Source organism: Pelecanus crispus, chromosome 3 (genome assembly GCF_030463565.1).
Source record: "Pelecanus crispus isolate bPelCri1 chromosome 3, bPelCri1.pri, whole genome shotgun sequence".
Classification (NCBI taxonomy): domain Eukaryota; kingdom Metazoa; phylum Chordata; class Aves; order Pelecaniformes; family Pelecanidae; genus Pelecanus; species Pelecanus crispus.
The window spans coordinates 31075848-31101745 of NC_134645.1; the positions used below are offsets into that span (position 1 = coordinate 31075848).

The 25898-nt window shown below is 53.0% G+C and overlaps 1 protein-coding gene across 1 annotated transcript in view; it reads left to right on the forward strand.

The window, feature by feature from the left end:
• The window catches only part of ITPKB (inositol-trisphosphate 3-kinase B), a 66166-nt gene extending 48982 nt beyond the window's left edge, over positions 1-17184 (forward strand). Inside the window, exons 2-7 of the mRNA XM_075707928.1 lie at positions 2811-2910; positions 3545-3758; positions 6846-7050; positions 12501-12602; positions 14172-14243; positions 16969-17184. Of these exons, the coding sequence (XP_075564043.1) occupies positions 2811-2910; positions 3545-3758; positions 6846-7050; positions 12501-12602; positions 14172-14243; positions 16969-17184 (909 nt within the window). The remainder of the gene's footprint in view (positions 1-2810; positions 2911-3544; positions 3759-6845; positions 7051-12500; positions 12603-14171; positions 14244-16968) is intronic.
• Positions 17185-25898: the final 8714 nt, after the last annotated feature.

A 25898-nucleotide genomic window follows, 5' to 3' on the forward strand; every position in this document is an offset into this window, starting at 1 on the left:
GGCGGCATTGGCCAGTCTTGTTCCTCCGTGGTCCAGACTCCATCTCTCCTCTGCAGCAGGTCGGCAGCCCTGGAGAGCGGACAGATGAAGTCGTGCAGCTGCCGGTTTACTAGGGGTGCTGCCCCTTGCAAAACTCACCACCTTTCAAGCACTCCCACAACAGAGCGACCGGACATTTTGTATAGATACTTACACCCCTCAAAACAAATTGGTCCCAGCAGGCTGCTCTGCAAAACAAGCTGTGTATGCTGGGCAGTAATGTGTGGTGGGCTGAGGGCACGGGAGAGCTTCCTTTTGATAAAGCAAACTTTCCCTCATAACGCTGGGAGGTGGCTCAGGCGTAAAACAGAAGTCCAGTGGCTCCTGAAGGAATTGCAGAGGGCACGGCCCCTGCTCTCTCCTGCAAGTACCCACGTGGTTGCCCTCGTGAAGCCGGCGGGGAATGGGCCACGTGAAACAGAATTGCCCGTGACCCCCGTGGCAGCAACAGCTTGCCTCGCAGCCTATTTCCAGCAAGTCGGGAGTGACTTGAGACGGACAAAGCAGCCTCAAGCTTCTCCATAAAACATGTCCTTAAACGTGTCCTTGAAACTTGAGTTGGAAATGCCTGGCTAAAGGTGTGTCTGAAACCAGGTGGTGTGTCTGGATGAAAACGTCTCTCTCCCGTGTAAAGTGATGGGGATGTGCTACCTGTTCCTTGTGTGGGTGTGCTCAGTGACCAGCTTCCTGTCTTGTTCAGCTCAGCAGAAAGGTTGTGGTGGTTTGTTTTTCCAGGGTACTTGGGGGCCATTACCCTGCATTGGGAGCAGTGCCCGGGAGGAGCACATGGCTCTTGGGAAAGCCCTGGCTGCGGGGATCCAGGGTGGCTCTTCTTCGGGTGCCACTTGCCTTCATTCTGCCTGCGCTTTGAAGTACCTCAAGGTTTTAGCTATAAAGCTCTAACCACGACAAAAAAACAAAATCTTGGCTTGGGAAGGCGCGTTGCCTTGGCGTGTTTCCTGGGACTGAGTGACTTACGATGCTGTGCCGTGGGGGGAGGACTCCTTCTCCTTGTTTTAGAGGAGGTGGGTCACGCTCGTCTGGAGTCCAAACTCCCTCAGAGACTTCTTCTTCCCCCTTTTTTTCATGACATCAGCCAGGACTTGATGTTACTATTTTAAAAAGAAAAGGAGGGGACACCCCCCCTCCCCTTCCCTCGTGCTCTCTGCCAAAAGGAGAACAAAGAACAGCTAAAGCGCACAAGTTCTGGCGCTCCATTTGGAAATAAAAACATTCATCCTCATGTCAGGTAGGGAACTGCCCGACCCCCCTGCCAAAGCAAGCAAGCCGGGCAGCAGAGCAAACCCGCGGCGCAGAGCAGCCTGGGCGAAGGGGATGCCCGGTGTCACCCCGCACTTGGGCAGCTGCTTGCCAAACTCCTGCGCTGCTGTACCGGTGCCCGGGCGCGCCGGGACACTCCTAGCCGCGGGCAGTCATCCAGGGAAGGGCCACCCTGCTCCTCCCGGACTTTCTTCTTCCCGACTCCCACCCGCCCCATCCCCACTGTGCGGGCAGCCTCTGTATTTCCATGCAATGCGTCCCTGCTCCGCGGCAAGGCTGGTGCACGGCGCGGGGTAACCCGATGTAATTTCCACGCTTTAGACACTAACATCTTTGTCTGGCTTCTTCCTCGCCATTTAAACATGTCAGCAGTTCCCAGCATGGATTCCTATGCCGTGAGTTCACCCCCAACAAACATCCAAACTGCAAGTCGGGGCTGCTGGCTCTTCCCCGCCTGTCTGCGAAGCGTTACTGGAACAAGAGCTGGTTCTCCAAACACGAGGAAGAGATTACTTGGGCTTTCTGGAAGGCTCCTTCCCATGCCTTCAGAGCGGAGCAAATGAGGATAATTTATCTATGGGCTTCCGGCTGAACCCAGTAGCTTGGAGCAGCCAGGACTACGCCATCTGTTTGTCCCAGCTCCTGCAAGAAGGCATTTTTCCATTGTCGCCGTTGTATATTGTTCGCCTGATTTGTTTGCACTGTCGCCTTCTGGGACCGAGATAAGAGGTCGTCCCCCTGCCTTTTACTAGTGGCGTGTTCCCCAGAACAATCCAGGGAAAAACTGTCGCAGGAAAGAGCCTTCGAAGGAGGCTTTCATATGTCCGATGCAGCCCTCATTACAGTCATGTAAATAATTTTGTGCAATCTATCTGGTGAGAAACACAGCATGTCAGAAGGGAATTGTTCTCTAAAATGTAGTTACGGATGGGCCAAAGCAGGCGGATCAGCCGTGTGGGGGTTGCCAGCTTAATGGACAAAGCAGCTGCTTTTCAGCGGGGAACAAAAGCCAGGCGGTGAGCCTATGCGCGCCTGTGCGAGCGTCTCTTGTTCGCTGCGGGAGCTGGGCTTGAGTTTTGTGGCTGGGTAGAAATCCTGCACTCCCTTCCCCGCTCCATCTGCCATGATCTGATGTGGTACCCAAGGATGGGTTAATGTCCCTGCTGCTTCTGCAGAGGGATGTGGGGAGCAGAGACAAGGTAATGTGGATGGATGGCCCCTCTGCAGCAGAAGCAGCCAACTGGAACAACACTGCAATGCCATCCACTTTAGTGAAGTTACTCGTGATTTTTGAATGTAGAGTCAAGGCCCGGCGGCTCCGGCTTGGCACAGGGCAATGGGAAAAGAGCAGATTCTCTGTTTGCTTCCATCCTGCACTGGCTCCAGTGCCTCCTCCCCTGTCCAAAACAGCTGTGTGCTGCCTGAAGTGACTTTACAGATGGTAAGGCTTGAAACGTTGCATTCACTTTCCTGATTTTTTTTTCCCTTAGAGCAAATCATGGCGGAAGATCAAGAATATGGTGCACTGGTCCCCATTTGTGATGTCTTTCAAGAAGAAGTACCCTTGGATCCAGCTAGCAGGACACGCAGGTACGGAGCATGGGGAGGGGCAGAGCAGTGGAAAGGCTCCTCATTACCTCAGGTTAATGGGCTGCGTTGGCCAGAATTGCTTCTGATTGCTGCATGAATGTCACAGATTTCAGCTCCCACATCTCTAGCCCAGGAGAGTGACTTACCTAAATGCTAGGGAGAGTGATGTGAAGGTGCAATGCTCTGTGCTGTCAGTCTCCCAGGGCCAGCAGGTATTACTGCTGCTTTTTTCTCAAGCAGCAGAAAGCTGAGTCCTTTGGGTGAGACCCAAACCCTCTTGCTGATCCACAGCAAAGCAGGTGATGCTGCCCAGCACAAAGATGCCCCACGCGTGAGCCTAGAGACAAAGGTGTGAACCTACTGTGAAGTGCACAGAGGCTGTGAAGCAAATGTGTCGGGTGCTGCAGGGCAGGTCTCTGCCTTGTTTACGGTGTGACATTGCTGGTCATAAACTTCTGACACTACATGTGAATCTGGCAGCCTGAGCTTGCAAGTCCCAGCCTGCGGGGACTCTTTCGGGTACAGGTGTAAACAGAGCTGCTTCCAAGGTGTTGGGCTGCCCTTCTTGTTTTGGGAAGGCACGATGTCATCCCCCATCCAAAGCAAGTGCCACGTTGTCCATTGTCACCCTCAGGTAGTTTCAAGGCAGCGGCCAACGGCAGGATACTGAAGAAGCACTGTGAATCGGAGCAGCGCTGCCTCGACCGCCTGATGAACGATGTCCTGAAGCCCTATGTTCCTGCCTACCACGGCGACGTTGTGAAGGACGGGGAGCGATACAACCAGATGGAAGATCTGCTGGCTGAATTTGACTCCCCCTGTGTTATGGACTGTAAAATGGGGGTCAGGTGAGTGGCTTTGGGGACATCGTTTGAGTTTTAAGGTGGGGTACTCAAAGCAAATACATCTCCTGGGTAAAAACCCTCTGAAACACACAAGTGAGAACACCAGGCTCAGCTGTCTTCAGGAAAAGCTAAGCCAACAGCATGAGGAGAGAACCATGGGGAAGCCTGGGTACGGGAAGGATGCACCAGGCTCTTTCCTTCTCTGCTTGTCGACTGTCCCGTGTGCTGGGAAAGTGGTTTGGTGCAGCGGAGGGAACAGCACTCTGGGTTTGGGTACACCAGAATGGCACAGTAGCTTTTAGGAGGATGGCAACCTGCCTGTCTCTGCCGCAGGAGGACACAGGCAAGGGGCAGGGAGCAAAAGGTGTGGTAGATCCTGCCCAGGGTGCCAGAGGGGTGAAATAAAGACACTTGAATGGTACAGCTTTGGTGAGCGAGAAATGTTCCTTCTGCTTACCCTTTGCTCCCATGCACACTTGAGGGATAAAATGTGTGTGCTAAGTAGTTTAGTGCCTTTCATGCAAAGTTCTTGAAACATTTCCTAACAGATGAGCAACATTACCCGTGTCCTCCTTGAGAACCATCTACAGATATGCCAAGATCCCAGGCTGCAGCCACTTGGCCAGCAGCAGTTTTTGAGCTAGCAATGTCGCAGCTGACGAGGGTATCCCAGAGCAAATGAGGGCAGGGCTGGTGACCCCAGGCAGCTGCCAGTTTTGGAGCAGCCTCAGGCCACTGCTCGGCCCTGGGTCTGCTGCAGGCTGGCGGCAGGATGGGTTGAGACCCCCCTCGCTGGCTAAGGCACAGCCCAGACGCGGTGGAGACGCTTGCGCTGCTGGAAAAGCTGATGGGTTCTGTGGGAGGGAGGAATCTTTTTTTTTCCCCTCCTGAACCTCCTGAACTCCCGATGTGAAACTCGAACTGGCGTGTCGGGCTGTCTGCAGGGAAGAGGCGAGGAATACTTTCCACCGGAGGGGTGGAGAGAAGGGCAGGGGGCCCCGGCACAGCCACGTGGCCCCAGCTGGCACACACCATGCTGCCGTGGGAAGGAGACGGGACCCACTCTGGACCCAGAGATGACAGCCACCAGAAGAAGACCTGCTGGTCGTGCTGCCCAGGTGCTCCTGCAGCTGTCTGTAGGAGGAGAAAAGCCTCCCACACACAAATCACAGGTCAGGTGATTTGTCCACCTGGGTTTTTGGAGCTAAGACAGGCAGAGCAGGCAAAGGGGCAAATGTGCTGAGCATCATCGTCGTTCAATGAGATGGTGCTGTGGGAAGAGCTGGTGAGGGAGGGTGAATTGGGCTAATGCTGGGGAGTGGGGCATCCCTGCAGCTAGGCAGGAGAGGCTCTGGCAGGTAAACTAAACCTCAGGGCTGTTAAACCTGTCCTCTGAGCCAGCAGCTTGCTGCCAGGTAGATACATGTTTGTTTTTTTCCTGCCAACCTGCCTTTGGGATGTGGCAGCCTCCTCCAGTCACCCCTAAACAAAACTTTGTCTGTCTTAAGCCCTAGTGATGGTTCAAGCCTGGAGCGATGCAGGGGGACTGAACCACAGAAATAGACAAATTGTCATTCTCATCAAAAGGAAATGTAGCTTTCTGAGCAGTGTGAGCAGTGCTTCTGAGCACGCCATTTCTTTATTCTGCTATTTTATTCCGTCTGCCCAAAAATCATTGGTTTGGTGATCTCAGCTGAAGCCTTTCATCGCTTTTATCTGCAGCATTTTTCAAGGGGCTGATGCCCTGGGGATGTCTGCTCAGTGATCATATGCCCGCCCTAAGAAAAGATACCAGTTTGCCTTGCTAAGCCTGTGGGAAACACAGGAACACTGTCCCACGCAGTCTGCCTAGCATCCTCCCCATGCGTTTTGCTTGGTTCTGGAGGGGAACCGCATGCTCAGGTGCTAGGATTTGGGCACAAGGGAGATGAGGAGAGGGCACAGCCCCTCTGCAAAGCTGGGCATGGCTAGTGGAAGGTGTAGAGCAGTTTGGATTTTGGGGGAAAGAGGAGACAGATAGGGTCATTCCTGTGTCATTTTGCTGGGACGTCTCACCCGGCTTAGCAAGTTGTTTGGAGAGAGCCTGGGCACTTGCCAGGCTGAGCTGAGGCAGGTTTGGGAGCCGCAGGAGGAGTTGCTTAGTGGTTTATTATTGCTGCAGGAAGTATTATTTTGTGGATGATGGCTTTCTGCATGCCAGAGTGTAGAAGTTCTCCACGGGCGTGCTCTGGCACAGAGTGGTGCTCCTCTGAAGGATGCATGAAACCAAGGTCTTTGCACACTCCTCTGCACCCTCCATCCTCCTTCCCCACTCCCCCATCCTGGCTGCACCCCATGGTCCTGGGGGTGATGGTAAGCACCCGGCCAAGGCTGCATCCCTTCCTCTGCTCCATCCTGTACAGGAAGCTTTTGCTAGATAGTCCACTTAAAACAGACCTATACTGGGCAAAGTCATCACCAGCAAGGCAGCTCTTTGTGAAAACACCCTGTTTAGCAGCCAGTGAGGCACAGCCCTTGCAGTACACAGGGTGAGGGGATGGGAAAGTGCAAGAGAGGCACAGGAGCAGCTTTGGCAGCAGCCACCCACATTGGCCAAACCTCGGAGGGAGCAGGAGCTAACACCAAGGGCTGGGATGCAGCAACTTCCCTCTTGCCTTCAACTCAGCTGGGTCCCAGAACATGTGGGCAGTTTCCTGGGCACATCTTGAAAGCCATGTTTACTTCGTGAGAGCCACTAAGTTGCTGCTCAGGTTCAGTGAGCGTTGGGGGACAGGCCTCCCAGGAGCAAGGGGTGGCAGTAGCAATGCCATGGGCACCTGTGAGAAATAACCTCCCTCGTTATTCCCAAACTGGTTGTGGTTCCTTGGTGAACTGAAAAGAAATCAGGTGTTGATGATGGGGTGCTAATTAAATCCGGATCAATTCACCCGCAATGAGGCTTGCCTCATTATTTCCTATGCTGCCCTACTCTGTAGGGATCAGCTGTCCTGGATAGGCGTGATTTCTGGGGCAAGGGCTGTCTGTGGGTACGTGGCACCTCGTGTGGTGGCCCTATGGCCCTGCTTATGTCCCCCTCTTCATTCCTTGCAGGACGTACTTGGAGGAGGAGCTGATAAAGGCCCGGAAGAAGCCAAGTCTGAGGAAAGACATGTACCAGAAGATGATCGAGGTGGACCCTGATGCCCCCACCGAGGAGGAGAACGTGCTGCGGGCTGTAACCAAGCCCCGCTACATGCAGTGGAGGGAGACCATCAGCTCAACCGCCACGCTGGGCTTCAGGATTGAGGGAATAAAGGTGAGGCTGCTCCAGGTGTGCAGAGCAGGGGGAACAGCTGGTGGGAGCATTTGGTAACCAAACGCACTCAGAGAGACACGCACACGGCAGGCTGGTGGTGAGGTGGTGTCACATCAGGACATCCCTGGTTCCTGGAGCCAAACCACCCTTGTCAGGCACCTGGCCTGGGGCAGCACTGCTCTTCTGAGAGAGCAGCTGAGCTCAGGGCATCAATGCAAGAGGACAGTTTTAGCCATAATGTCATTAAATCAGCTGCTTGGTTGATTTCCCTGACTGTGAAATGCAAAGTGCTGTCCTCTAACTTGAAGACTCAGATTAGTTGTTTGCTTTTGATACTGCTATGCCGCTAGGCTGAGCCATTAATCCACATCCCAGCTTGAATGTGTGCCAATCTGTGGTTGGAGCTGTGAGTTTAGCTGCAGTCAGTGAGGAGGCTGTATTTACATCCCTGTCCGGAAAAATTCAGCAACTGAGCCCTATGAAATGGGGTGAACACAAGCAGCCGCACTTTCTGCTGGCACCCTGCACACGTGTGTAACCTGCTGACTGCTGTTGCTCAGAGATAATGCTCATGTTTCTGGAGATGAACACCTGCTGGGGTGCTTTTGTGTCCCCATTAGATGAGCCAGCCCAGGAGTTTTTCTCTTGTCCAGGAGACTTTGCGGCAAGAGAGATGTCTGGGATGGCACTTGAACAAAGTTAGGTCTTTAACTGCAGAGCAGTTTTATTAGTAATAGAAGACTTGCATGAACATTAGCAATGGCTTTTGATAGCCAGCCAGCATGAATTAAAGGTAATATCATGCTTGAGCTAAGGGTTTCATCGTCTGCTTGGGCATGACGTTGGCTTGGCAGCCGAGGGGAGCTCAGTCAAGTTGTGCCTGCAGTAGTTTAGGCTTGGGGCACTGCTGGGGGCCCAGGTGGTAGCTCAGAGCAGCCGCTCACTCTTAGCAGAAACAATGGCTTGATTTCTACATGTTAGAGGAGTTTCTTTCTCTCAATCACAGATCATTTTTCTCCTCTCCCCCTTCCCCCAGAACGCCCGTCGGGCCTTTGTGGCCTTAAACTCCTGCATCTCTCCTGACTGGAGATAGTGGTGTTAAAATTAAAACAAACGAAGCCGATCCCTGAAAAAGCCTCTACACCAGATTTTGTAGACTTTCCTGGTAGAGTTCCCCTTCACCTCACTGGTCAAACAGCAAATAAATGCAGATGTGAGATCATGGGTTTAAAAGGTGATCGGCAGGAGTTAGTCACTCACAGCTGCTACTTCTGATTACCCACATACCAAACCACCGGTGGGAAGGGACTTGTCTGTCCTGCTGTGCGGGACAAAGTCCTTGGGCTGTGGGAAGCCCAACAGAGCATGTTGCACTCAGGGAGGAGGCCACCTTCTTCGTTCAACTGTTTCATGTCCAGCAGAGGACAGTGCATTTATCTCTAACTCAACCACTCTCAGAAACCCAAGGAGCAGCCCTTGGGCTGAACCCCTTCAAGAGTTTTCTGGCAAGCAAAACAAGGCACCCCTGCCTGTCCCATGCCCCTGCCTGGGATGCTGCCAGTCATGCTTCTCCACAACAGCTTTCTGCAGTGCCTGCATTTGGTCAGGGCACTTGCCTGCTCGTGTAGCCCTTCCCTGATCTCCCCAGCTCTCTGAAAGACCCTTTTCTGCTGTGGGCGCCCGCAAGCACGCTGTGAGCTGTTCCAGCTCAGGACAACCCTTTGCCTAGTTCCCATTGCTGCTGTTTTGCATTCCCATTGCTGCTGTTTTGCTGGTGCTTATTATAAAACTGAGGCTATATAAAAAAGGAGTGGGCCAGTTGGGACCAAAGCTCCCATGCACTGTTTCTTCTCCCTGCTTTCTTGCTATATTCAGGAAATACTATTTGTAGTCTAACATGATATAACCTTGGCCTCCAGCGGTGCTTCTCAGCCTGTGATCTGGGGACATTTAGGGGGCCTTACAGCACAAGCAGGTCATATGTGAACCGCTTGAAATGAAAAATGTAAAAAAAAAAAAAAAAAACCAAAAAACCCCACCAAAAAAAACAAAACCCCCAAAAACCAAACCCTACCCACCCCACCCCAAAAAAACCCAAGTCATATTCCCACACAGGCCAAAAAACACTGTGGAAGGAAATAAAAGCCATAAAGGAGTGGTGAGAGTTGCACCTCTGTTTTAGCTGACCATAAGTGAGCTGCTGCACGATGTGAGCTGTGGATTTTTTTCAAAGAGGTGAGGCAGTCCTTGAATTGAAAAATGTTGAGAAGTGCTGGCCTCCAGGAATAATCCTGCTGCTGCTGCTAGGGGCTGACTAATTTGATCAAGGCTCTAATTACTGTAACTCTCCTTAAATCCCTCAGCTTCTGGATTATTTTCCCCTAAGCTAAAGCATTAACAGTTCATGCTGGTTCCCAGCTGGCTTTTTTATCAGCAGGGCTGTAGACCTGGTCGTGCTGTGCCATATCCCTGTATTTGCCCTATTTCTGGGGTCAAGTCTCTGCATTAGGGAAAGCACCTTCAGTGCCCTGAGCTGCTACTGAGGCCTCAGAGGAAATTTCAGGAAAATTTTTTTTAATAACAAGTCTCCTTATGTTTTCTTTCCTGCTGTGGATGCTTCCCTGGGAAGAGCAGGGGTGAATCTGCCCTGCCCCTCGCTCACGGCCAGAAGCTGATACAGGAGAGCCCCTTGCCGTGCAAGGGAAGGGCAGGATTTGGCCCTGCGTGCATGGGCTGGAAGGGGGCACAGGGTAAGGAGGGGAGCAGCAGTGCCCTTTGGGACAGTGTGGGCAGGTGGGGTGAACAGGCAGCTCAGGGTTGGGAATGAGGATGGGGACCCTTTCCTGGCTGAGCTCTTGCTTTCCCAGGTGGCCTCAAGGATCCGGTGGTTCTTTAAAATGGAAATTTTCCTCTGCAAAAGGAGATAATGACACTCATCTAACTTTCTGGAGTAGCTTGAAACTCTTAGAAATGGTAGCTATTGATAAAATTACCCTGTTAAAGGTAATATGAGTGATGCCTGGTGACCCAGTTGAAGCTTGCTGGAGTTCATTGCAAGTTTTGCTCCCAAACACCTGCTCTGGTCTGGGAGTCACTCGCCATTACCTGCAACAAGGCCATGGTGGGATAGTATACCCTGGTGCTGGGATATTTGTGCGATCCCAGAACCAGCCCTGAAAACCCTCACCTGACTTTCCCAAGACAGGTGGCTCACGAGCCCCATCCAAGGCTGGACACAGTGCCAGAGGGGGAACTGGCTGACCCGAAGCCTGCCCCAGTGACGCCAGTGCAAACTGGAATCACTGGTGGGGTGGAGGTTGCGAGAGCCCTTATCAGCCCCCCTCACATTTCTGCTGGGTGGAAGGCAGCCCCCTCGGGGCTCAGACACCTGTAAATGTCGTGGCAGTCGTCAGCCCTACGGCAGCAGCGTCTGGCTGGGCAAGGAAACCACAGGAGAGGGGTAATTGTGGGAGCAGTATTACAGATAGGCTGTTTGGCTTTCCTGAAGCCTAGATTGCCTTATCTGAAAGGCCATCTGTGGTTTTAATTTATTTTTAGGAGCACTTAGAAGTCCATCTCCTTTCTTGGATGCTTTGTGGAAAGTTGTGCTCTTTACATGTGAAATTAGCGCTGTGGCACTTCTCCAAATTGATATCTATCATCCCCTGGGGAGAGGGTGGGTTGATTTCTGCACTGCCATGTCAGGGCTCATGTGACGGATGTATAGCGGCATAGCGCCCTTCCCCTATACATCGCGCACGTGCCACCAGAGCATCCTCAGCGAGGCCTCCTGCCTGCGCTGCTGCAGCGTGCTGCCTTGTGAGACACAGTCAAAAGCAGAGAGCCAGGCTCTGCTTGGCCCATTGGCAGGATGGCTGCTACGGCAGGGAGGTTTCCAGCAAGAAGGTTGTCCCCGACCTTTGCTGGTGCAGGCTCTGCCAGCCATCAGCCTTGCTTTTATACCCTGTGGCAGCACCGGTGCAGGGGCAAGAGGCGGTCAGGTCGGGTCCAGGGTGGTTTGAAGCTGGGTGCATCAGTTGCACCCCATGCAAAAAAAAAAAAAACCTTTTCCTGGAGACTAAGACCTTTCACATGTTGCTATTGTTATGTCCTTTGTTAACCCTTGCTCAAAATGCAAGCTGGAAGCTGGAAGTGCGCTGTGTGATTCATCCGAAACTGCACGTCAGCCTTGCTCAGCTCTCCACAGCCTGGGCACTCAGCCTTCCCCCAGGCTGGACTGGCCACCATGCCCATGGCCAGCCCTCTGCCCAGGGGGATGCACGTGGCCCCATCCTGGGGCACCTACCTGGATGGGTCTCAAAGTCCTGCCAGGGCACATAAATCTCCAGGGCAGGTGATTTCATTGTGCTGTCTTCCTTCCCCAGCCTCTGCTCTGCTTCTTCATCCTTACTTCATCTTCCCTAGCCCACAGGATGTTTTTGGCCTCTGTCCCTTTGCTCTATTGTGTGCAGACAAGCTGTCTGGAGTGGTGGGGTGAAGCTCTGCAAGTAGAGCTGTGAGCACAAGCACATGTGGTTTAAAATAGCCCCTGTATTCAGGAAGTGAGCTCTGCCTGCCTGACCCATGGCCAGTCCGGACAATGAAATGTGCTGATCTAAAAATCAGAGCCCCATCAGGATTGGGGAAATGGGGAGTGACCTGCAAAGCTGCCCAGAGGTTCAGCCAGGAGCCTCTGGGTCAGGGCTGCATGCTGTCCCTGCAGCGGACCAAGCTGTCCCATCCCATCCCTGCAGTGGGCCAAGCACAGCTGTGCCTCTCGGGAAGAGGCAGAGGAGAGCACAAGGTTGTTCACTGCATCTCGGTGCCAGGCTGCTGCCTTTGAGGGGTTGCTATCTGTGGACTACCAAAGGACTAGTGAGGCAAGACAGCCGTGGGGCTTGCTCCTTGCCTTCATCTCCTTGCTGCAGTGGTTCATGGAGGACTTTGTGTGGAGGGGTTTTTGTGCCTGCTCCTGAGATGTTGTCTCTGTCCACACTCAGTGTTTTCCTGCCGTGGCTGTGCTCCACTTTCCTCCCCAAGCAGGGGTGCAGCCCGAGACTCGTATCAATGCCTGTGCTCAGCCACAGCAGTGATGGGAAGCCATTTGGGCACAGTGTGGCCAGAAACAGGTGGTCTCCAGATTCTGTTGGTAGTGAGCGCCAGGTCCATGAGAGGTAGCTTGTCCACGTTGCCGGTGTCCTTGGCAAGCATGTGATGGTGGAGACTTGCCATCTGTGTTAGGGGGCAATGCAGCAGAGCTGTGGGATGATTTGGAATGTGCAAGGCAGAGAGCTGCTGCCTGTGCTCACCCCCTCCTCCAAAGGGAGGTCCTTCAGCTGCCAAAAAGGCTGGTTGTGTCCTACGTGGGGACATGCATGGCTGCTGAAGCACCGGTCCTGCCCTAGCTCCCTCCCCCCTCATCCCACTCACCGTTGTCTCTTCTTTTCAAGAAAGAGGATGGCACTGTGAACCGGGACTTCAAGAAGACGCGGACAAAGGAACAAGTCACGGAGGCCTTCAGGGAGTTCACCAGAGGAAACCGCAATGTTTTGGTGAGTGGGGGATGCTAGGGGGGTGCTGCCTGGAGAGGCATCCTCCTATGGAGGCTGGCCTCTGCTCATCATCTCCCTGCCCTGAGGGGCTGCAGCCCGCCTGAGCAATCTCTCTGAAAAAAGCATGAAAAATGGTAAAGAGAAGTGCCATCCTGGTGCAGGGGTGAGGGGAGAGCAGCGGAGGGCTGGGAGGGGACACATTTGCTGCAGCAGCACTGCTTGAGCTGGGTGCGAGTCTGCTGAAGATGCTCAAGGGTTGGCCCCAAAACCTGCTGCGGAGGCACAGCCATGCTCTGCCCCCTCATCCCCGGGGCTGCCGGCAGCCTCTGAGGCTGCTCTTTACCCCAGCATTTGATGGCAGGGGTTCCCACCCTGGCAGAGGGAGCTGCCCTGTGCTCGGTCTCACAGGAAGGGTGTCCAAGGCATCCCCCTGCCTGCGCCAGGTGCCCTTTGTATGGGCAAGCCACAGTCGGCATTTCCCAAGTTTCTCTATGTTGCCAGGATAGTAAGAGATGTAGCTGTAAACAGTTTACACCAACTGTGTCAAATATCCTATTTGACAAAGCGCTCCCGTTTTAAGCTGTGCTATATAAAGCCTACAAATGCAAGGCTCCAGCTGGAGTGGCCCTTGGCACTGCCTCCTTCAAACCAGCATGTTTGCTTTGACAAGAGTTACCCAGGGATTACTCCTGGATCCAAACATTAAGTTGCCTGGAGGCATTTTATCCCCAAAGAGCTTGGAGCACGCTCACACCACCATGCCCTGGCTCTGGACAGGGCTCCTTGGCCAAACTATTGCAACACAGCAACCTCCACGTCTCCCCAGGCAGTCAAAGTGTGAAAATTTAGGTGTAGTATAGTGCCCAGATACCTGCTGTGTGTGTTCCTGTGCTTAGTCCTTCTATCTAAACCTCAAAATCAAATTGTCAAAGGGGGCCCTGAGAACGTTTAGTGCCTTCCAGCAATTCGCAGGGATGTTCAAACAGGCATGTGGGCCTTGACCTGCATGCTGACTGGTGTGAAAGCCCTTCCACCTGTGGTACCAACTTTGCAGAAGTGCTGATACGGAGTTACAGAAGTGTCTCACAATGCTTGGCTGACTGAGTGATAAAATGATAGATGAGGTGAAGAGTTGACCTATTAAAAAGAGTGCAGGTAAGAGAAAAAAGCAGCCTGGCTGTGCATGCACAGCAGCAGCTGCTGAATTAGCGATTCCCTCCTCGGGACCACCATGGATGCAGCAGGGAAACTCTGCAGAAAGCACCGGTTCAGCAAAAGCAAATGCTCTCACTAAGCTTTGGAAGCCACAGGAGCTCACAGGATGCTGTAGAGACCAAAAGGATAAGTGGATCCCAAAAAAGAGGGAATACCCTCCCGGGGACAGGTCTGTGGGAGGATGTGGAGCGCAGGGTGGCTGGGGGACACCCCCGGTATCTCTCCATGCAAACATGGTATCATGGAGAGGATGCTGGGAGGGGTGATCTTCCTGTCTGCTTGATGCAACAGTTTTTACGTAGGCTTCCCGCAGCGCTGACAGATTGTGTTTTGGCTTTTTTTCTGTAATTCCAGAACAGTTACCTTAACCGGTTGAAGGGTATCCGTGCTACCCTGGAGACATCCCCATTCTTCAAGTGCCATGAGGTAATACTCGTGTTTAGATGATCTGCCTGGAAATGCAAATGGTTTAATCTCAGCTTGTCCAAGGAGAGAAGAGAAGTCCAAGTCAGAGGCTGTACATTTCTACAATTTTTAATATATTCTTGTATCCATATTTTCATATCCCTGTTTACCTAATGTTAATGTGGAAACACAGCTGATGACTGATATAACTTTCATGCATCTGACATGGGCTCAAATCTACTGAAAACCAAAGTTCATACAGATTACAAGTGATCCAGGAGGAATTTGGGCTGCTTATGGGTTTATATGACTGGGAAAAATCCTTAGAGTAAAAGCATGGGGGTTTTCTGGAGAGAAATGCCTGTCTGAATGCAAATCAGGTATCATTTGTCTGCCAGTTGCTCCATGTGATCAAACAAGGCTTCAGCATAGTCATAAATTGCAAATATCCCAAAACTGCCTTTGCTGAGCTGGTTGGGACACCATGGTAAGAACTCTTCCCTTGGAAGGACTTTCCTCCAGAAATGAGTATCCATGAAATGAACATTTTCTACAGTGAAAATTCAGTTCTGGTGGGAAAACAAAGAGGAAGCGCTACATTTTTTGGCCATTTCAACAGAAATTGGAATGCTCTATAATTTAATTAAATCATTTTATTGATTTGGCATTGGCAAAGAGTATTTGCTGTTGCATCTACTTAACAAAACATGAGAGCACATGTCCTTGGCTCCTTGGCATGTGTTGTCTATGAGCAAAAGAGCTTCATAGGAGCCCTCGACTCACAGGGAGCAGGAGCCAGAGCTCCAAGAGCCCACTGTCCCTCAGCCAGAGCCGCGTGAGCCACCTCGGCCCCGGCCGCACACAGAGGGTCCTGCCAGGAGCCGGAGGCAGATGGGGCCGTGCCTCCTGACAGAAGGGAAATGTCAAAACCGAGGGTTTCAGGTCAGTTCAACATGGGAAACAAAATGCTCCCTGAAACAAGTGCCAGGGTTTCATTTGAAAACACAGAAACAAAACAGCCTTTCAAGGAAGTTTTGAAAGGAGTTCCCACTCCTTAAGAATTAAAAAGCATCAGCATTGACTTTCCGTCCCACTTCGAGATGAAGCGCAGCAGGTCAGCCAAACTCTGAGTGTCCCTCCATGGGGCTCTTGCTGGGCAGGGCTCCTCCAAGGAGATATAGGAGAATTTGGCGACCCAGGACAGGTGAGCGAAGCATGTCAGCAGAAGGCTTTTCCTTAAAGTTAAAATGCTCTGTCCTGGCCAAGAGAGGGCTATAAGAGCTTAGGAGAAGAGCTAAAGATAATAATTTCTGGGAAATCATACATATCTCTGGACCTTGGATGTTTTCCCAATGCGCTGGAGGAGGAAGTCTCCTCAAAAATGTGAATTCATAATAGCTTTTGCAAACAGTCCATGATTCCCATTCAAAGCCCTCATCTAAAGACAAACCTCAAACCTAAACCCTGCTGATAGCATGGACGTGGGAGTCCCCAAGTAACATGTCGTGCTGCTGTTTTGGCGGGCTGACACCAGCTGGACGCACCTAGAGCTGCACTTTCCACATACCTGCACAGGTTATGGGGCACTCCTGGCTCTCAGCACACTGTATCCTGTCTGCTAACAGCCACTGTGCTCTGGTCACCCAGGGCCCTGTTTGTGATACAAGGGCAAGCGAGTTCATAATCCACCAATTCGTGCACATCGGACACAATTTGGAAAGCAAACTTCATTGGGACAGCTCTGAAGCACGCCTGTTGGTGCTTTTCTGTAGTACTGCCTGCTAAAACCTTCTGACTGGGGGAGCAGATTCAGCAGAAGAGCACGATGGTGAATGGCATGGCACTGATATGTGTTCCCCAAGCACTGGGAAGTCACAGCGGAGCGGCTGCTGGGCAGCAGCCTGGCTGGGACTGTGAGCGGGATGGGCCTGGGAGCTGAGCTGGAGGCACCCACTGCTGAGCATCCCTCTGCTCCAGGGGTGGTGAGCATTGGGCTTGCGGGGTCTCGTCCCACTGCAACAGGCCTTGAGACTTCTGCTGTCAGAGGTGACGTGCTTTACCTTCCCAAATGCACCCGTGGGCTTCCCTGGGCTTGCCCAGGCCAATACTTGCTGCAGGATTTTCCCAAAGGCCAATCAGGATACGAAAGAGCCCTTCAAAGCAGATGCAGCCGAGTGAACTCACAGAAAAGGAAATTCATGTACATGCAGCTCTGTAACTTGCATCCCCTGAGCACTGTGAAAGCCAGGAGGATATTCTAGGGGGAATGTGGGTGCAATTGGATGGTGTTTCAGGCAGGAGACAGCACATTGCAAGTAACTTGTACTTGGAGCGCACTCATCCCTGTGGTGATGTCTGCAGGGCTGGTGAGCATGAATAGCAAGAGCCAGTCACAAAGAACCGACCTTGGAAAAAAATCCCCATCTGAAGGCTGAGACAAATCATCTCATTCCTTCCCTGGAGACCGTGACTCAGTTTCCAAAATGACATTTCTATCTTTCATGCCCATGTTTTCCTGATCCTCTCATTGTGCCAAGAGCTGGGATTTGTATGAGTAAATCAGCTTGTCTGAACACCTGATTTGCATGTGCAAATGCAGCCAGCAACACAGACAGCTTGCTTTTGCTCGTGCAAAATCTCAGCATCATATCTTGCAAATGCAGCCTGAGATAAGGTGGCTGAAAGCCCTGAAGGCGGCTGAGAATGAGCAATAGGAGCGCCACTAACTGGTCTCTCCTCTCCGCAGGTAATCGGGAGCTCCCTCCTCTTCATTCACGACAAGAAGGAACAGGCCAAAGTCTGGATGATTGACTTTGGGAAAACCACCCCGCTGCCGGAGGGACAAGTTCTCCAGCACAACGTGCCCTGGGTGGAAGGGAACAGAGAGGACGGCTACCTCTGGGGGCTGGACAACCTCATTCAGATCCTGACAGAGTTGTCCCAGAGCGAAGACTTGCATTAAAGCCGCGCATCCGACTCTGCCACTACCCCCAACCTGCCCCCAACTGACTCTTCTGAACTGCACTACAAGACACTTTCCAGCCCTCGCCCTTCCCATTTGAAAGCTATACTCTCCCTATTTAATGTGTTTTTGTTGTGGATTTTTAGGTTGTCTTGGTTTTTTTTTTTTTTTTTTTTCCTCTCCATGTAAATAGAGAGCTAACCTGCCAGAACAAAAGCTGAACTTGAAACCTTGGCTTCGCAGAGTCAGTGGGAGCACGCGGCCGTGCCGGCCGGGAGCAGCCCGGAGGGGTTGCTTAGGTAAGCGCGTGCTTTGCCTATCGTGCTTTTGTCTCTTGCGCAGCCTGATTTTAAGAGGGCTGGCAGAGGAAGGAGCCTCTCCCTGCGCTGGGATCGGTAGCTTCATCCCAGAAACACTCAATGGCCATGCCCAGGACCCTCTGGCAGCCAAGGTGCATGAACAAGGCCTGGAGACGGCGAAGGATACTCAGGTGGGAGCCCTTTAGTTGTCTTTGCCAGCACCTTTCAGCCTAGGGACCTGGCTGTGCCGAGTCATTAGGAGATGCTAGAAGGGGAGATTTGGGTTTTTCTTTGTGTTCAAGACAACCCATAGAGGTTGCTCAGTTATTTTCAGGTAGCGCTGGAGGGCGAGGGTTTCCTTCCTACTGCGGGGCTGCGTGGTCGGGCACAGGTATTTACCACGGCCAGGTGCTTCCCACCCATGTGCCCTGTGCTGGGTGCGCTGGCATGGTGGGTAACACTTCAAGCTCCTCTCTAGAGCCAGCTCCCCTGCTTCTGCCCTCCTTAGCTGCAGTCTCCAGCCCTCCACGGGGAATAAAGACTTTGGGCAGGGCTGGGGGCAAGAAAAATAGCTTATAAGGGACTACTATGAGACCTAAAGTAGCCTAAAGTAGGTTGATCAGTCTTTTTTGGCAGCAGCTGAGCACACGTGTAGGGGTAGTGCCGCCAATGCCTGCACCCGGCCTGGGGCGAGCCTCCTGCCTGGCGCATCTCTGTAATTTTTACCAGCAGCAGGCAAAGGGTTACAGCAGCAAAGCAGCTCTCGAGCTGGCTGGGTTAGTCGCCTTTGGCAAAGCAGAGTTGGGGTCAAGCATCCCCATGCCTTCCCTTTTTTTCCTGCACAGGTGGCTGACTGCCGCTGCCCTTCGGCGCTGGCTTCCCAGCCTGCTCAGGCTGCGAGCATGGCCTCTGTGCTTCCACTCCTGCAAAAACACTCAGTTCCCTATTTAGGGTGGAGGCTATTTTTTAACTTCCTGGAACATTTGAACTAAGCGGCTTGCTCGCAGCAGAGCTGGCTCGCTAAAGGTCAGTGATCGAGAGGACGGCGGGGAAGGGAGGCTGCAGGGCAAGCTGGGGAGTCCCTCGTGCTGAGGACAGAAGGAACGTGCAGCGCTGGAGGTGGTGCACAGGAGCTTGATGGCCGCAAATCCTTCACCCGCTCCATCCCCAAACCCACTGTCTCATCTCGCTCCCTGCGAGCGGTGCTCCAGAGCCCCTCTGCCGTCGGTCGGTGGGTCCAGCATCCTTGGTGGGGGAGGTCTTCTCCTGGCAGCAATAAGGAGGAGGAGTTGGCCATTGAGCTGTCTGCAGCCATGCCCCAGCCTCTTTCCCAAGGATTGAAGTCTCTTAAGGTTCTTCTCAGTTCATATCTCACCAGACAGATGTCTTTAGCTCATCTGATGCCATTGTAAATGGTTGCACTGTTTTAGCTCTTTGCCAGGCTTTCTAGAGTAGCCCATGTGGAAGTGCCTTATAGACTTGCCTCTGTTCCATTAGTGTCATGGAAAAGGTTGGGGTTTTTTTAAGTTATATTTATTTTCATCCCATTTTAATTGCACAAAACACTAAAACTTAATGCATGGAATCCCTCTTTTTTTTAAACTGTGTTTTTAGTTTTTAAACCATCCCTTTTCCAGCTTTGGGGAAAGGGTGTGAACAGATATGCATAGGTATGTACCAGTTATCGCTGTACTTTAGCTTTGAGCTGCTCTTACATATGTATATTATTTTTTAAGCCTGTTTATAAACCAGATTCCTTGCTTCGTGGCTTCAGAAGAAGCAGATTGTTCCTCTCAGATGTCTTATGCCTTTCTGGAGGCTGGAACGGTTGCTGTGAGGGATTTTCCCCGCTCCCACCAACCCCCTCGGTCATTGGTAATACAGAGAAAAAGCCGAACTGGTCTGAAACACCAACGCACAGTGCCTGTAAAAAAATCCTGTAACTTCACAAATAAAGGCAGATGGGAAGCATTTGCCTGGTGTACGGTCCGTGTCTGCCCCGCGCAGCTTGCGGCAGCCTGGGAACAACACAGGAGCCGGCTTTCGTGTCCGTCATGATTTTGGGGGGGATTGGGCTCCAGCGTTGCTTACCCCAGCACACACAGGGAGCAGTGCTGCGTAAAAGCAGCAGGGAAGGACCCTGCACCAGGGACAGATCCTGACACATGGGAACTGGCTTTGCAGAGAGCAGGGCAGGGTGAGAGTGGAGCTGGGGCTGTGGGGGGCTCTGGGCTGGGTGGGAGGGCACCCCTGGGAGAGACCTGAGATTCTCCATCCCCCTTCTGCAGGGAAGCCCACCAAAGGCAGCTCCACACCAGGGATTTTTTTGGTCTTTCTGTTTTTCCCTAGCGCTAAGTTGTGGCTCCTGCTGAATGGTTTCCGAGTGCCACCCTGCGATTTGTGCACTCAAGGATATCAAAGCACCTGGGGTGTCAGAGCTGCCTGGCGCAGTCACACGCTTCCCCTGCTCCTCTCCCTCTCAGCCGCACTGCAGGCAGTGCTGGAGGGAGCGCTTGGGACCAAAGGCCACAAAACCAAACCTGAAGTGGTTTTGCACTGAAGGTGAAATCAGGTTGCAGAGCCTGAAAGCAGCTCCAGTCCCTCCTGGTTGTCCATGCAAGCACAGGACAGCAGGAGCCTGTCCCGGGACAGACGTGGCTGAGGGGGCAGGTGAGCTGCCCCGTAAAGAAAGTCAGCTTAAAACCCCATGCCCAGACCCCCAGGAGCAGCCCGGCCTGGGGACCAGTCCCTGCAGCATCTCTGCTGCTCGCCACAGCACCTCTAAAACCAACTGCAAGAGAAACCCCCGTGTGGACTTTGCTTAAAGACTAGAAACCTCTTGCTACAAGAAAGAACTGGTATTACCAGTACAAATATTATTTATTTTTATTATTGTTTATTATGAATAAACAAGAGGAGTTAGAGATGTGTACAGGCCTGCAGGGCTATGATCTGATTGGCATCACGGAGATGTGGTGGGATGGGTCCTCTGACTGGAGTGCTGAAATGGAAGGATACAGGCTCTTTGGGAAGGACAGGCAGGGGAGACGGGGAGGGGGTGTCGTGCTCTATGTCAATGACCAGCTTCAGTGCACGGAGCTCTGCCTGGGGATGGGTGAAGAGCCAACTGAGAGCTTACGGGTCAGGATTAAAGGGAGGGCAGGAAGAGGTGACATTATAGTGAGGATCTGCTACAGGCCACCTGACCAGGAAGACCAAGCGGATGAGGCCCTCTACAGACAGATAGGAGCAGCCTCACATTCACAAGCCCTGGTCCTCATGGGAGACTTCAACCACCCCAATACCTGTTGGAGGGACAACACAGCAGGGCATAAGCAATCCAGGAGGTTCCTGGAATGCATCTTCTCCAAGTGATAGAGGAGCCAATGAGGAGAGGTGCTATGCTGGACCTTGTTCTCACCAACAAGGAGGGGTTGGTGGGGAATGTGAACTTCAAGGGCAACCTTGGCTGCAGTGACCATGAAATGGCAGAGTTCAAGATTCTTAGGGCACTGAGGAGGGCGCACAGCAAGCTCACTACCCTGGACTTCGGGAGAGCAGACTTTGGCCTCTTCAGGGGTCTGCTTGGTAGAGTACCATGGGATAAAGCCCTGGAGGGAAGAGGGGCCCAAGCAAACTGGGTAATATTCAAGGATCACCTCCTCCAAGCATCACCTCCTCCAAGCTCAGGAGTGATGCATCCCAACAAAGAGGAAGTCAGGCAAAAATGCCAGGAGGCCTGCATGGATGAACGAGGAGCTCCTGCACAAACTCAAACACAAAAAGGAAGCCTACAGAGAGTGGAAGCAAGGATGGGTAGGTAGCCTGGGAGGAATACAGAGAAATTATCTGAGCAGCCAGGGATCAGGTTAGGAAAGCTAAAGCCCTGATAGGATTAAATCTGGCCAGGGATGTCAAGGGCAGCAGGAAAAGCTTCTATAGGTACATTATGAAGAAAGGATGGCTAGGAAAAATGTGGGCCCTCTCTGGGAGGAAACGAGGGACCTGGTTACCTGGCATATGGGGAAGTCTGAAGTAATCAATGACTTTGCCTCAGTCTTCACTGGCAAGTGCTCAAGCCACACCACCCAAGTTGCAGAAGGCAACAGCAGGGACTGAGAGAATGAAGAACCACCCGCTATAGGAGAAGATCAGGTTCGAGACCATCTAAGGAACCTGAAGGTGCACAAGTCCATGGGACCTGATGAGATGCACCTGTGGGTCCTGAGGGAACTGATGTATGAAGTTGCTGAGCTACTATCCATCATATTTGAGAAGCCATGGCAGTCCAGTGAAGTCCCCACTGACTGGAAAAGGGGAAACATAACACCCATTTTTTTAAAAAGGGGGAAAAAAGGAAGACCCAGGGAACTACAGGCCAGTCAGTCTCACCTCTGAGCCCGGCAATATCACAGAGCAGATCCTCCTGGAGACTATGCTAAGGCACATGGAAAATAAGAAGGTGACTGATGACAGCCCACACGGCTTCACTAAGGGCAAATAGTGCCTGACAAATCTGGTCGCCTTCTACGACAGGGTTACAGTGCTGGTGGATAAGGGAAGAGCAACAGATGTCATCCACCGGGACTTATGCAAAGCATTTGACACTGTCCCGCATGACATCTTTGTCTCTAAATTGGAGAGACATGGATTTGATGGATGGACCACTCGGTGGATAAGGAATTGGCTGGTTGGTCACACTCAAAGAGTTGCAGTCAATGGCTTGATGTCCAAGTGGAGACCAGTGAGGAGTGGCGTTCCTCAGGGGTGGTATTGGGAGCGGCGCTGTTTAACATCTTTGTCGGTGACATGGACAGTGGGATTGAGTGCACCCTCAGCAAGTTTGCCAACACCACCAAGCTGTGTGGTGCGGTCGACACGCTGGAGGGAAGGGATGCCGTCCAGAGGGACCTTGACAGGCTTGAGAGGTGGACCCCTGCAAACCTCACGAAGTTCAACAAGGCCAAGGGTAAGGTCCCGCACATGAGTCGGGACAATCCGGAGCACAAATACAGGCTGGGCAGAGAATGGGTTGAGAGCAGCCCTGAGAAGTGCGGCTGGGGAGGGGGAGCTGCCGGGGTGGGAAAGCACCTCTCTTTGCATCTCACCCCACGGGTTTCGGTGCAGTGGCGGGGTGGGGGGCTTTGCAGGGGGGGTGCCAGGGTGGCCAAATAGCATCTGGGGGGGCTGAGCAGCTTGGGGATGCCCATCACCCGATCCACTCTCGCTCGGGGGTGTGCCTGACAGCTCCAGGTCCCTACTGGTTTGGAAATAACGTGTGTGCTGGTGCTCTCGGGGGGGGGGGGGGGGGGGGGGGGTGTCTGTGCACCCTCCAGGTTTCGGTGGGGAGGGCTCGTGTTGGGTTTTAACCCCCAAGCGGGGCCGTCCTCAGCCTGCTCCTTCCAGCCGTACCTTAACCACCCCCCACCACGCCCCCGCCGCTCCCCTGGCCGCGGTCCCCCGTGGGTTGGAACCGGACTCCCGGGCTGCGGCGCTTCCAGCGGCGGCCGGGAGGTGGCAGTGCCCCCGCGGGGGAGCGGGGGCGGGGGCGGGGGCGGGGGCGGCCCTGCCGGCCGGGTCCTGCGGGAGAGGGGCGCGTTTCATAGAATCAATCATAGAATCGTTTAGGTTGGAAAAGACCTTTAAGATCATCCAGTCCAACCATTAACCTGCACTACCAAGTCCACACTAAACCAATCAAGGGTAGACTAGACTAAACCATATCCCGAAGTGCCACATCTACCCGTTTTTTGAACACTTCCAGGGATGGGGACTCCACCACTTCTCTGGGCAGCCTGTTCCAACTCTTGACCACCCTTTCCGTAAAGAAATTTTTCCATTTCCAACCTAAACCTCCCCTGGCGCAGCTTAAGCCCATTTCCTCTCGTCCTATCGCTAACTACTGGGGAGAAGAGCCCAACACCCACCTCACTACAACCTCCTTTCAGGTAGCTGTGGAGAGCGATAAGGTCTCCCTTCTCCAGGAGAAGGTAAGCGATAAGGTCTCCCTTCTCCTCTTCTCCAGGCTAAACAACCCCAGTTCCCTCAGCCGCTCCTCATAAGGCCTGTGCTCCAGACCCTTCACCAGCTTCGTTGCCCTTCTCTGAACACGCTCCAGCACCTCAATGTCTTTCTTGTAGTGAGGGGCCCAAAACTGGACACAGTATTCCAGGTGTGGCCTCACCAGCGCCGAGTACAGGGGAACAATCACCTCCCTGCTCCTGCTGGCCACACTATTCCTGATACAAGCCAGGATGCTGTTGGCCTTCTTGGCCACCTGGGCACACTGCTGGCTCATGTTCAGCCGGCTGTCAACCAACACCCCCAGGGTCCTTTTTGGCCAGGCAGCTTTCCAGCCACTCTTCCCCAAGCCTGTAGCATTGCATGGGGTTGTTGTGACCCAAGTGCAGGACCCGGCACTTGGCCTTGTTGAACCTCATACAGTTGGCCTTGGCCCATCGGTCCAGCCTGTCCAGGTCCCTCTGCAGGGCCATCCTACCCTCCAGCAGATCGACACTCCCACCCAGTCTGGTGTCATCTGCAAACTTGCTGAGGGTGCACTCAATCCCCTCATCCAGATCGTCGATAAAGATATTAAACAAGGCTGGTCCCAAAACAGAGCCCTGGGGAACACCGCTCGTGACCGGCCGCCAACTGGGCTTAACTCCATTCACCACTACTCTCTGGGCTCGGCCACCCAGCCAGTTTTTTACCCCACAGGAAGGGTGCCTGTGCGGCGGGGCGGGCATCCCAGGGCTTGTCTGGGGTGCTCTCCCCATCCCTGCCTCATCCCCAGGCGTCGCTGGTTTGGGACTTGTCCCCACCCCCGTCCCCCCAGCAGTTTTGGGACTTGTCCGCTGTCGAGGCTCCCACTGGGAGCTGGGGGGCATCATTAAAATGAATAAACCCCCTTCCCACCAAGCGGCTCCAGCCCCCTGCTCCAGCAAGGATCCGGGATGAAGAGCTTCATGCTGCCCGCATCCACTTTCTGGGTATGAGACTCCTATTTTGGGAAGTGAGAGACTGGGGAAACACATCTCCCCCCGCTGTGCCCGGCTGGGGCTGGAGCCCTCTGCCAGCCCCAGCACCTTGTTCTGCTGAAGGACAGCCCCAGCACCCTGAGGGCCAGCTTTCTGACTGCTAGTCCCTCGGCTAGTTTGGGGCTGCACTTTGTTCTCTGGCCTTAAAAAATACAAATTTGTTCTTTGTTATTTTGTAGTAGAAAAAAATAAAGTAAAAAAAAAAAACCAACAAAAACCCTGCAAATGGGAAAGGCAGTCAGGGCCTCGCTGTAGTATCTGCTGGTTTGGTTTGTGCTTTTCCTGCAGAGTTTTAAGTCTGTGGAAGTGGTCACACTCTGCTCCTGCAAGCAGCATGAGATGTCCACCCCTGGGGCCCCAGGGATGAACCCCATCACGCCCAGGACCCTGCTTCACACACCCCCATGTTGGGACTGGGGACACGGGGCTGCCACCTCCTGCACGTCAGGCCCCTGACCCACCACGAGCGATGCGCTGGAGCGTGGCAAAGGCGGCTGTATGTGGGGATTTACTGCCCCGAGAGATGCCCCAGGCTCTGGTATTGCTTTTATACTGGCAGGTTTTCTCTTTCCACCTCTCTCTCCATGCTTAGGGGACCTGTCTCATGTGGCTACTGCTCCTCCCCAGGGAAAAACTGTGCTTCCATCCCGGAGCAGCCAGAGAGCACAGGAGAGCTGCTGCTGGTGCCACTTTGAACAGAAAGCCTGCGGAGGAGGCTCCTGAGTAAATCCCACCCGGGACAGCACTGGAGGAAGCTCTGTAGAAGATGCACGTCTTGGGCCCCCCCAACTCATCCCACTGCCAGCACTGATCCCGCCTGCTCCGGGCTGATTTCTGTTTGCTGGGACTTTGTCTCCTGCCTTTTGTTCGGGGTGTGTTAATAATGTCAGCCCTGCAAGATCTGGGGCCAGCTCCCTCCTCTCCCTATTGCCAGGGTGTTCAAACACACTTTCCCTAATGTAAAAATCTTACACTTGAAACCACCTGGACAAAGGAGCATGAAGGGAAATAGAGGCACAAAATTATTTACTCGAACGGCTGAGCAGAGCCAGAAAACAAAACACAAATATTTTAATTTCTAATGACTGCCCTCCCTGTCAGGAGGTGCTTTTGTTCTGAGATGTTTTATATGCTGCTTTCCCTAACAAGAATCTGGGGAATTCTCCCACAGGGACACACACAAACAGCTCCTTCTCTTGCAAAAGTGGGGTTTGGGTTTGTCGTGGTTTAGCCCCAGCCAGCAACTAAGCACCACGCAGCCGCTCGCTCACTGCCCCTGCCCCGATGGGATGGGGGAGAGAATTGGAGGAGTAAGAGTGAGAAATACTCCTGGGTTGAGATAAGAACACTTTAATAATTGAAATAAAGTAAAATA